General features: G+C 43.7%; 1 protein-coding gene across 1 annotated transcript in view; it reads left to right on the top strand.

Moving 5' to 3' along the window:
* The window catches only part of FNDC7 (fibronectin type III domain containing 7), a 29,819-nt gene extending 18,780 nt beyond the window's left edge, over window positions 1-11,039 (top strand). Inside the window, exons 10-13 of the mRNA XM_029949325.1 lie at window positions 1,678-1,938; window positions 6,376-6,405; window positions 10,061-10,129; window positions 10,215-11,039. Coding sequence (XP_029805185.1) covers window positions 1,678-1,938; window positions 6,376-6,405; window positions 10,061-10,092 — 323 coding nt within the window. The 3' untranslated portion in view covers window positions 10,093-10,129; window positions 10,215-11,039. The remainder of the gene's footprint in view (window positions 1-1,677; window positions 1,939-6,375; window positions 6,406-10,060; window positions 10,130-10,214) is intronic.
* The last annotated feature ends 749 nt before the right edge of the window (window positions 11,040-11,788 follow it).

Genomic DNA, 11,788 nt, shown 5'->3' with positions numbered 1-11,788 from the left:
AAAAAAATTTTTTTATGTTTATTTATTATTGAGATAGAAACAGAGCATGAGTAGGGTAGGGACAGAGAGGAAGACACAGAATCCAAAGCAGGCTTCAGGCTCTGAGCTGTCAGCACAGAGCCCAACGCGGGGCTCGGGCCCACAAACCGTGAGATTGTGACCTGAGCCAAAGTCAGAGGCTTAACTAACTGAGCCACCCAGGCGCCCCTGGGAAAGCATTTATAACATGCTACACATATGTAAGCTGTTTCATACTTTCTTAGGGGACCATTTTCTTTCATTAGATTTGCTGCCTAAGTTCTTACCCTGATATCCAGTTCAGGGAACATGGCCCATTGCTTATATTCACATGTAAAAAAACCTTTCTTTGAAAGAAAGAATAAATCAAGTGAACCTGAATATCTATAACTGAATGTTTTAATCATTATACAACATTTTAATTTTTGTTACCAAGTAAGCCACCATTTGGTGTCCTGCTTGACACCTAATATGTGTAGCCTGCTCAGGGCATCTAGACAAGGAAACAAGGACGTAGTGAGCCAGCATGGACAAAGTGTGGAGGAGCAAAGCCTGGTGACTCGACAGTTGTTTAAGTGACTACTCCCCAGGCATTATGCTACTCAGCTCAGCAAAATAGGTCCTTCTAATTAAAGCTCAATGCAGTTCATGGGGCGCCTGGGGGGCTCAGCTGGTTAAGCATCCAACTCTTGGTTTCAACTCGGGTCATGATCTCATGGCTTCATGAGTTCAAGCACCATTTTGGGGTCTGTGTTGGCAGCACAGAGCCCACTTGGGATTTTCTCTCTTCCTTTCTCTCTGCTCCTCTCCTGCTCATGCTCTCTCTCTCTCTTGAAATAAATAAATAAACTTAAAAAAAAAAAAGCTGAATGCAGATAATTTAAATTCAGTCCCACTAAAATCTTGTGAAACTAGGGCATTATGAGAGACCCTAACAAGGATTTTATGCATTTGACTCACATAGTTTGAATTGTGTACAATATATATCTGCTGAGTGGAGATTTAAAAAAAAGTGTTTATTTTTGAGAAAGAGAGAAAGAGACTGTGCGAGCAGGGGAGGGACAGAGACAGGAGGACAGAGAATCTAAAATAAGCTTTGTGTTGACAGCAGACAGCTTGATGGAGGGCTCTAACTCAGGAACTGTGAGATCATGACCTGAGCTGAAGTTGGAAGCTTAACCAACAGAGCCACCCAGGCACCCCACCAGATGGGGACTCTTAAAAAAATTTTTTAACGTTTTATTTATTTTTGAGAGACAGAGTGAGAGTGGGGGAGTAGCAGAGAGAGAGGGAGACACAGAATCTGAAGCAGGTTCCAGGCTTTGAGCTGTCAGCACCGATCCTGGCACAGGGCTCGAAACCAAGACCGGTGAGCTCATGAACTGAACCAAAGTCAGATGCTCAACTGACTGAGCCACCTAGGCACTCGAATGGGGACTTTTTGACTCACCATTGTTCTCTATTAAAAATTCTTGGCTCACTTCAGTATCACACTTGGGTTTCTAATCATGTGGCCCATCACAGAAAGAACTTGAATACCCCTTCAAATAATGCTCTAATCATCTATTATTTAGGTTACTTATCTTGTTTCCCCAAAGTAATAAAGTCCACGTTTATCTGATGATGGAATACGTGATTTGTGTCTGTTTCTATCCTCAGGTGCCTGCTGCCCTTTGGGAGTGAAATTATATAGGCTGGGCCCTAACGGCATCCGAATCTACTGGCAAGCCTCCAGGGGCTCTACCAATTACAGCACGGACCTCTACGGTTCTAAAGGCATTTTCACATGTGCCCCAAGCGCTGGCCTCAGTTTTTGTGATATCACTGAGATACCCTGTGGGGATGTGTATACCGTGATGGTCTCACCAGTTGCTGAGACAGGACTGAAGCTTACTTTCTGTCCAAAAAAAATATATTCAGGTAGAACAAGTTACAACCCTTCATTTCAAAGTAACCCTGAACCCAATCTGTCATTTAAGACTCAGAGCAATCACACTTATTTGCTATGTTAGGAAGGTCAAAGAGGTGTGAAATATCTATACGCTGCAGGCAAATTCTGGCAATGGGGATCTCAAGATTCTTTGGAATTGTGCTGCTTTCTTATTATATGATTTGGAGACACTCCTCTCTTCACTGTCCCTTTCTTTTTCAGAAAAAGGACCAGATGCTTGCTGTTGAAATAGTAAAGCAGACTTAAAATGATTTTCTGCTTTGAGATTTGGGAATAGATTGTTAACATAGTCTCAGAAATAACGATAAACACCCTGAAATATTGGAAATTAAGAGACTTGAATCTTTATCTGCACAGGTTTGAGAAATTGGAGAATCAGGGAAAAAAATGAATTTATAAATCAGAGCTAGCTTGGAAATATGAGTGGGCAGACAGTCTGTGATCACAAAACATGACTGTCAGCAACTGTCTCACCAGAGCTGGCGGGAAAACATTAGTAATGTCCCTGCTCGGTCTTCCAGCACCTTCTGCTACCTTGCCCAGGGCAATGACATATATTTTTCATATATTTCTAAAAAATAAATTTTAAGAGACAAGATAAGGCCCTAGAACTTTATAGGTGATCACAGGAAGAGGAATAAATATTGGCTCAGAAACCTTTACTGATAACCAGAATCTAAAATCTCTAATTACGTACGGGTAACAAGAAGGCTCCAGTGGCCCCTGGTCAGAACCAGGCCAGGTCTTCTTACTGCTGTTCTTGCTGCCCTTGGCTGTCATGCTCTGATTCCTCGTATTTTCATGATCTTGTCCACAGAACAAGCTGGCCCAGAGTACTGCCCTATGGGAAGGGACAGGAATAGGCTCTTTAGGGGAGGATCAGATCTTAGGAAAAAGAGACTCAGTACCAGTGCTTCATCATAGTTGTATTACATTTTATAATTTATCAAGTATTTTTATATTCGTATCTTGTTGAATGCTCAAGATAACTCTGTGGGTTAGCGTCAACAAATTTTATTAGTTCCAATGTATAAATGAGAAAATCAAGGCTTCCAGGCTCCCAAATCTCTCTATATAACTCTCCTCTTCTAACCTCTAAATTCATATTCAGACTTGATATCTCTACCTGGAGGTGCCCCCAAGGCATTTCAGCTCCTTAGGGCCAAAGAAAACTCCTGAACTTCTGCAGTTTCTAATCTTCCTCCCGGCATCCTTATTTCAGGTATGCAAGCTAAAAATCCTGCAGTCAGGGGTGCCTGAGTTGGGCCTCCGACTTCAGTTCAGGACATGATCTCACAGTCCATGAGGTCAAGCCCTGTATGGGGCTCCATACAGACAGCTCAGAGTCTGGAGCTGCTTTGGATTCTGTGTCTCCCACTCTCGCTGCCCCTCTCCTGCTCATGCTCTGTCTCTCTCTCTCTCTCTCTCTCTCTCTCTCTCTCTCTCAAAAATAAAAATAAAATAAAATAAAAACATTAAATTAAAAAAAAAATCCTGGAGTCAGCTTCAGCTTCTCCCTTACCCTCCATATTTAAAGGATCTCCAGGTCCTGTTCTATTCACTTCGTGATTTTTAAAAAATATTTTTAAAAAACATTTTAGGTAATCTCTACACCCACGGTACCTGGATGGCTCAGTCCATTGAGTATCTGGCCTTTGATTTGGGCTCAGGTCATGATCTCACAGTTTGTGAGTTTGAACCCCACCTTGGTTTCTTTCTTTCTTTTTTTTTTAAATTTTTTTTAAATTCATTTTTGAGAGACAGAGACAGCGCAAGCAGGGAAGGGTCAGAGAGAGAGGGAGATACAGAATCTGAAGCAGGCTCCAGGCTCTGAGCTAACTGTTAGCACAGAGCCCGATGTGGGGCTTGAACCCATGAACTGTGAGATCATGACCTGAGCCAAAGCTGGACGCTTAATTGACTGAGCCACCCAGGCACCCCGCCACCTTGGTTTCTGTGCTCACAGTACAGAGCTTGCCTGGGATTCTCTCCTCTCTCTGCCCCTCCCCGCTCTATCAAAGTAAATAAACACATTTTTTAAAGTTAAAAGAAGAAAAGTAATCTCTACACCCAACATGGAACTTAACTCACAACCTCAAAATCAAGGGTCACATGCTCCCTCGACTAAGCCAGCCAGATACCCCCACAATGGTTTTTAAATCTAACTTCTCTTCTCTCCTACACCTACTGGTATATGATAGGCCCTCACCACTTCTCCTCTGGACTACTGCAGCATGTTGTCTTCTTGAGCTCATGCTAGCGTCCCATTCTATTATTAGAGTGGTCATTTCTGGACACTGATCCAATTATGTTTCCTTTCTGCTTCCAAATCCTCAAAAGTGTTCCCTTGCCCCATAGGATAAAAGTCAGTACTTAGAGCATGGCATTCAAGGCTCCTCACAGTCTGTCCATAGTTAGTCTTCCTACACTTGCACTGTTCGATAGATATTTATCGCAAGCCATGTATGGAAAAATTTAAATTTTCTAGTAGTCATATTAAAAATTTAAAAATAAATAGGTAAAATTAATTTTTTACATTTATTTCTTTATTTTGAGTGGGGAGGGGTAGAGAGAGACGGAGAGAGGGAGAGGGGGAGGGAGAGAGAAAGAGAGAGAGAGAAAACCTGATGGCACAGAGCCCAACAGGGGGCTTTATCCCACAACTCTGAGATCCTGATAGCTGAAATCAAGAGTCAGATGCTTAGCCAACTGAGTCACCCAGACTCCCCAGGTAAGATTAATGTAATTATATATTTTAGTAATCCAACATATCCCAAATATTATAATTTCAACATGAAATCAATATAAAAATTTCACATTATTTTTTCCAGACTAAGTCTTCAAAATCTGGTGTTCATGTAATACACAGTATTAGTAGTTCAGACTAGCCACATTTGGAGTCCTCAGGAGCTACGTGTGACAGGTTCCTGCTGTGACAGGTGCTTGCTGTGTGGAACGCTACAGTTCTACGCTCATTCGACAGCATCTGTCCTGAGAGGGCTCTGCTCTCTAGCGTAGCCACATGGGATCATTTGCACACACCTGCCCTCACCACACACGTGTACCAGGCCAGATCATGCTTCTGAGCCGACACTGCACTCTTCTCTTTGCCGGGAATTCCACCTCCTCCAAGGGAATTTCCTCTCCTGTGTTAAGTCTTCTCCAATTTTTTTTTTAATGTTTATTTATTTTGAGGAAGAGAGAGAGAGCATGAGGTAAAGGAGGACCGAGGGTTGGGGAAGGACCGAAGCAGGCTCTGTGCTGACAGCAGAGAGCCTGACTTGGCACTCAAACTCACGAACTGTTGGATCATAACCTGAGCTGAAGTCAGACACTTAACTGACTGAGCCACACAGGCACTCCAAGTCTTCACCAATCCTTAGAGGCTGAGTTAGTCTTCTTGCTCCCACCTTTATGACCCCATATCGCCCTTATCTTTACCACACCCTAAAACTGTGAGTTAAAAATGTAGTATTTCCCCTAATAATTGGTAATCTCTGGATTCTCAACATGTAGCACATAACTATCACCAATATATTTTAAATTAAAAAACAAATAAATGAGTTTATGTGTTTGCCTATGATCCCACAGCCAGTATGTTAGCCACCGGAAGTCCTTGTTAGTTTGAATACCCTCAGAGTGCCTGGGTGGCTCAGTCTGTTGAGCATTTGACTTCTGATTTTAGCTCAAGTGATGATCTCACAGTTTGTGAGGCTGAACCCCACGTCTTGCTCTGTGCTGAAAACGTGGAGCCTACTTGGGGTTCTCTCTCTCTGTCCCTCCCCTGCTTGTGCTCTTTTTTTCTCTCTCTCTCAAAATATGTAACTAAACATAAAAAACAAAAAAGAACTCCAATACCCTGTGGCAGGGTGCCATCTCAAGCCTGCAGCCATTCCACATTAGAAAAGATGGGTGTCTAGATTCAGGTTAGGAAATCCACATTTACTCCATTTCTCTGCTTAAAACCAGGCATCTGGGGCAAGTTTTTTCTTTTTGTTTTTTGGGTTTCTTTTTTTCAATATCAGTGATGCCTTCCCTTGATTATTAGGATGATATTATAAATTATAATAATGACCAATATTTTTTGGGTGTATTGCCAGGCACTGTCCTAAGGGGTTTATATATATTAACTTGATCAATTCCTATGAAAACCTTATGAGGCTGGTATTCTTATTCTTTACCACTTACAGATAAACTAAAGCACAGAAAAGGAAAGTGACTTGTCCAGGGTCATACTGCTAGGTGCTGTCTCCTCTTATCATGCAGTCTGGTTCTTATCCGTTCTTTGGTTCACTGTCCCACTATTCTGAAAGCTATACCTTCACCATCTTTATTTTTTTATTATCTTTATCATCTTAAATATGTCAGTTAACATACATAAATGCCTTTATTGTTATTCATTCCAGTAACCTGCTCTGGGAGTTCACTTGGAATGGGTAAGTCCCTTTTCTCATGGATGAAATAGAATTTTTGTTGCTGCTCTTTAGGATGATGTAATGAAGCTCACTCTTTCTGTGACATAAGTGGTTCTTGCTCTCCCCTTCCATAACCATTTCCCCCTATTAGAAAGCCTCCCCTCAGAGTCTACCGGTTGAAATGAATTCCTTGGCATTTGGAAGTCTTTTCAGTCTCCCACGATCCCACAGGAAAATGTAAATACATTTCACACAGGCTGCCACTTCCTCCTTCGTTTCAGAGACTGGTTCCCAGCCCTGCAGTACGTTGAGTCATCTCAAGAGCTTAAAAGCAATTGATGCCTGGGCTTTATCCCCAGAAAGTCTGATTTAATTAGTCTGGGATAAGTCTGGACATCAGGATTTTTCAAAGCTCCTTAGGTGATCCTACAGCTTAGCCAAGCCCGAGAACGCAGCTTTAGAGCAGGTTTTCCCCGACTTTATTGTGCATGCAAATCACCCGGGGCCTTGTTAAAACCAGATTCTGATTTGGTAGGTGTGGGAAGATCTGAGACTTGGCACTTCTAACAAGGCCCAGGTGAGGCTAGTGTCATTGATGCTGCAGGGCCACACTTCCAGTAGCCAGGTGTTAGAGGGAAGCTGTTAACAGCCTGCAAAGAGCAAGGATGTCTGCTTCACACTTGCATGGGTGGCTATGCCCGGTGGGGGAAGGGGGTGCTGCAAGGGGAGATGGAGTAAGAATAACTCTCACTACCGCCTTGGCTATGCTCAGAACTGACCTCCGCTGGGCTATCTAGGTCTGCTCTTGGGCAGGGCTGCAGGGATGACCACAGAGCTGTGTGTGCTGGCCCAGTGAGTAGCATGTGCTGCCTTACAAGGAATCCTTGCCACGTCTTCTAGGGGCCTGCTTGGTTTGGGGCTTTGGGAAAACTCCCAGGGAATATTATCAACCCCAAACTACAGACAGGACACACACACACACACACACACACACACACACGCAGCCCCAAGCCCGGTCAGACATGGCTGACTTTAGAGGGTACGAGTGGAAATGAAACCTTCCTATCAGTAAACCCCACAGACAGCCTCCCAGCCTGGGCCAGCTCCCCGTCCAACACTTCCTTCCATTGACAGGGATCACGTCTGGAGTCTCTCTCCACTGTCTGTTCTCTGTTTTCTCTCCAGGTTCGTTGCTTCTCTGACCACAGCAGGACACATGCTTCCCAATTCTTGTCCCACCTGCAGATCTGAAATAAGCACAATCCCTATTAATTTTTAAAAGTTTTCTCTCTCCAGTGGCTAGAGGGAAATCTGCCTGGCTTATTAAAAACAAACTCTGAGGGGGCTGCTGGATGGCTTAGTTGGTTAAGCATCCGACTCTTGGATTTCGGCTCAGGTCATGATTTCACCATTATGAGACTGAGCCCTGTGTCAGACTCTGTGCTGAGCCTCTGTGCTGAGTACTCATGACCATGAGCCCTGGTCTTCAATGAAATGTATACAGGCCTGGGTCTGCAATTTTGGAAACTACATCCAGTATTACAGGAGTATTTAACCAGTGTTTCCCTGAGCCCCAGAGGGGTAGTAAAAGTGACTTCGGGGCCTTTAGGAGGACAGGAGTGGTAGTTTATAATACTGGGCTTTCCTAATGTTTTGTTAAAGAAAAAGTTGCAATGGCTCTAAAAAACATGCTTGAAAACCATCACTCTTAGACTTTGCTACTCATCAGCATCACCAGAAATCTTGTTCAAAATGTACACTCTCGGGGGTGCCTGGCTGGCTTAGTCTGTAGAGCATGTGACTTGACCTCAAGGTTGTGAGTTTGAGCCCCATGATGGGTGTAGAGATTAAAAAAATGTATATGTCCAGGCCTGTTGAGGTGGAATAGGATCTGAGCCTCTGTGTTTTCTATCAGATTCCCAGGTGATTCTGATACTCTGGAGTTTGAGCAGTAGTGCTCTGATCACTACTGTTCCTCTTCCTCTGTCCCTCTGGACTGCACAGGCTGTCACTTCTTCCTTAGCGAGGTTCAGGCTTGAGCCTGAACTCTGACACTTTCTTCAAGTAGATCCTGTGACACTCTCAAAAATAAGCCAGATCACTGGAGAGTCTCTACATCATACAGAATTCATTATTATCTAGGGAGGAATTATAAACTGTTGTCTCCAGGTTTGGCATTTCTCTTCCCTGAACCCAGAACTAATCAAATTGGGTTGGTGGGGGATGTGGGGCTCCCAGATACACTAAGGGAAGCCTTAGGAATCTTGTTGGTCTGAGATGTTTGGTCTTCCTTGGCCCTCGGATTATGCTAAAGCTTTCCAATAATATGAGTGGGTTGTTTAAGAGACAGATCTGGGTTCAAATCCCACCACTATCATTTACACTTAGGCAAGTTGCTTCAACTCTCCCTCAGCCTAGGTTTCCTGAAAATTGGAATAATTAATTCATCAGTTGTTATGAGGATTAAATAACCTCTAAACAGTTGGATACAATGTCAGGCCCATAGTAAGCACTTACTTACTAAATGGTAGTTATTTTTTTTAACTTTTTAAAAGTTTATTTATTTTTGAGAGACAGAGAGTGTGCGTGTGAGTGGGGGAGGGCAGAGAGAGAGAGAGAGAGAGGGAGAGAGAGGATCCCAAGCAGGCTCAGCATTGTTGGTGCAGAGCCCAACATAGGGGTCCGAACCCACAATCTGTGAGATTATGACCTAAGTGGAAATAAGGAGTTAGACACACAACTGACTGAGCCACTCAGGCATCCCTGAATGGTAGTTATTACTAATTCAATATCAGTTTAAGCTCATGTCATGCTGTATTATATGCCAGTTATTAACATTTTAATGTGCTTCTAACTAAGATATTTGTATTGTAACCTCAATCCTCATAATACCCCTAATTTATTGGTTCTCAAAGTATGGTCCCAGGGCCAATAAAATGAGCAACATCTGGGGACTTCTTAGAAATGCAGTTTGTGGGGCTCCACATAGACCTAGTGAGTGATGAGTCAGAAATTCCAGGGTTGGGGCAATTTTTGTTTGAACAAGCACTCTGAGTGATTCTGATGCACACTAAAGTTTGAGAACCACAGCTCTAATTCAAGCAGCCCCTTGGATGCTGGACATTTGATGCAGGTTGGAAAGGAAAGGGAAAACTACCTGGGACCAGAAGGGCTCTAAGAGGAAGTTGCCTGACATCCCTCCATGGAGACATTGTTTGTCCTCAGCCTCCAGCCCGCGTCTCTGTCCCCTGCACTTTGGGGGGGAATTTTCCTCCCAGAAACTCCCTCAGCAGTTAAACAGGTTTATTATGTTGTCCCTACACTGACCCCTGAATCACTAAGACTTGGGAGCTGTTGGAGAACACAGAAAATTGGCCTTGGGGTAGAGGGGAGAGTGGAAAGTTCTTTGTCCTGAGTCAGCAGTCGGAACCCAAAGAGACCCTGGGCAGGTTCGTTTCCTGAAGCAACCTGGTTAGGTAGCACCTGCTGGTCTGTTTCTTCTTGCCCTCTGAATGGTTCAGATATTCTTCGTTTCCTGTTTACTTGCTGTGAAGAGCTACAGCCTTTCAAATCAAAAATACTAAGCTAAATTTCAGAGACACTTGAGGGCTTTTTAAGAAAATATCTGTGTATTTAATGTATCTTGTGTTTTTTTTTCCCTTCCTTGCCTTTTCAGTGATTTACCGAGGGAAAAGAAATGCAAAATGACACACTGAGCCACAGACAAAAACAGAGGCTGGACCTAGTGAGTAACTTAAATTGAAATGGTGTGATTCAAAAGCAAACATTTTTGGCTTTGTTTTAAAAAATTCTTCCCGTATCTTTTGCAGTGGACTCAATTGTTAGTGTGATTAGAGGTGGAAAAGCTCTATTAGAATACAAAAATATATCTAGGATATGATAAGCTCCTTTGGCCTTTAGAAGACAACTCAGACTCCACTTACTGAAGGCAAGCAAGGTCAGGTGTGTCCTCACCTGTGCAGGAGTTCAAGCTCTGCTGTGGAGAGGGCTCAGCCGAGAAATGAATCCAGAAAGTCCTCTGGAAGACTGCCAGCGTGAGCTAGCACACTGGGAAAGTTCTGAAAACGTGAAAGGTCTGCTTACCAGAAACTGTTTCTGAGATTTCACATCCAAACACCACACAGACTTCAACGCATCCACGTCACAGGTATTTCATGGACACTCTTGCCGTGTAGCCTCCTCTTTCTCTCTATTCAAACGCTGCAAATGTTCACTTCCTGGAGAGCTTGAAATCAAGTGCTTAAGACAGACCTCCAGCAGGACCTTGGCATAGTGTGGAGAGCAGCAGCTACCAGAGCAACCTGGAGGAACAAACACCCTGATCTCAAGTTAGGAGGAAGCCAAGTTGCTGGTAGTGTTCGCCAAGACAGAGCGTCGTGTGATGTCACCTCTGCGTGAGCATCTGAGAAAGCAGAGCTGCCGGCCTGTTTCTAGAAGGATTGCAGTCATGGCTTTGAGTGAGCAAAGACTTCAAGGGCAGACTGGCCAAGGCAAAGGCTTACACTGTGCAGACTGACATCCATGCATCTCTCACGGGGAGGCCCATCCGTCTTGCTGGTGGTATCCCCCACTCACACTGTGCTATTTTCACCTTTGGAGAGGAAAGACAATGATATACAATAAAAATCTGTTGTACCTAGAAAAATGTTTGCCCTTCGAATGTTGATAACATTATTTAAAAACAGGGTGAGTGGAACATGCATAACACACATAACCACAGTGTTACTCCCCAAAAGCAGAGCCATGGAGCCAAGAATGTCTGTAGTTAGGCACAACTGTAGATCTGTGCCCGAAGGGAAGTGGAGCATGGAGTAAAGGCTTGAGGAAAACTGAGTGGGGGGGGGGCTTTTTTTCATACCTCCTTTCCCTTTCTTTTTTTAATTTATTTTTTAATTTTTTAAAAAATTTTTTATGTCTTTTTTATTTATTTTTAGAGACAGAGAGAGACAGCGCGAGCAAGGGAGGGTCAGAGAGAGAGGGAGACACAGAATCTGAAGCAGGCTCCACACTCTGAGCTAGCTGTCAGCACAGAGCCCGACGCGGGGCTCAAACCCACAACTGGTGAGATCATGACCTGAGTCGAAGCCGGCCGCTTAACCGACTGAGCCACCCAGGCGCCCCTCTCCTTTCCCTTTCTGTGTAAGACTGAGGGGAGATACATAATGTGACACTGGTAAGAGATACTCCTCAGAGCATCTGCTCTTGAGAAGGAGGCAAGACACAGGTCTCAAAAAATGGAGTTTGCTGCATCAAAGAGCACCAGAGAGGATGGTTTAATTCACTTTCGTTCTTTAAAAAAAATTTTTTTTCTAATGTTTATTTTTGAGAAAGAGAGAGAGAGAGACAGAGACAGAGACAGAGTGAGTGGGGGAGGGGCAGAGAG

The sequence above is a fragment of the Suricata suricatta genome, chromosome 8 (assembly GCF_006229205.1).
Source record: "Suricata suricatta isolate VVHF042 chromosome 8, meerkat_22Aug2017_6uvM2_HiC, whole genome shotgun sequence".
NCBI lineage: Eukaryota > Metazoa > Chordata > Mammalia > Carnivora > Herpestidae > Suricata > Suricata suricatta.
Note: the sequence above shows the minus strand (reverse complement) of the source record. Positions and strands in the feature narration are given on the sequence as shown.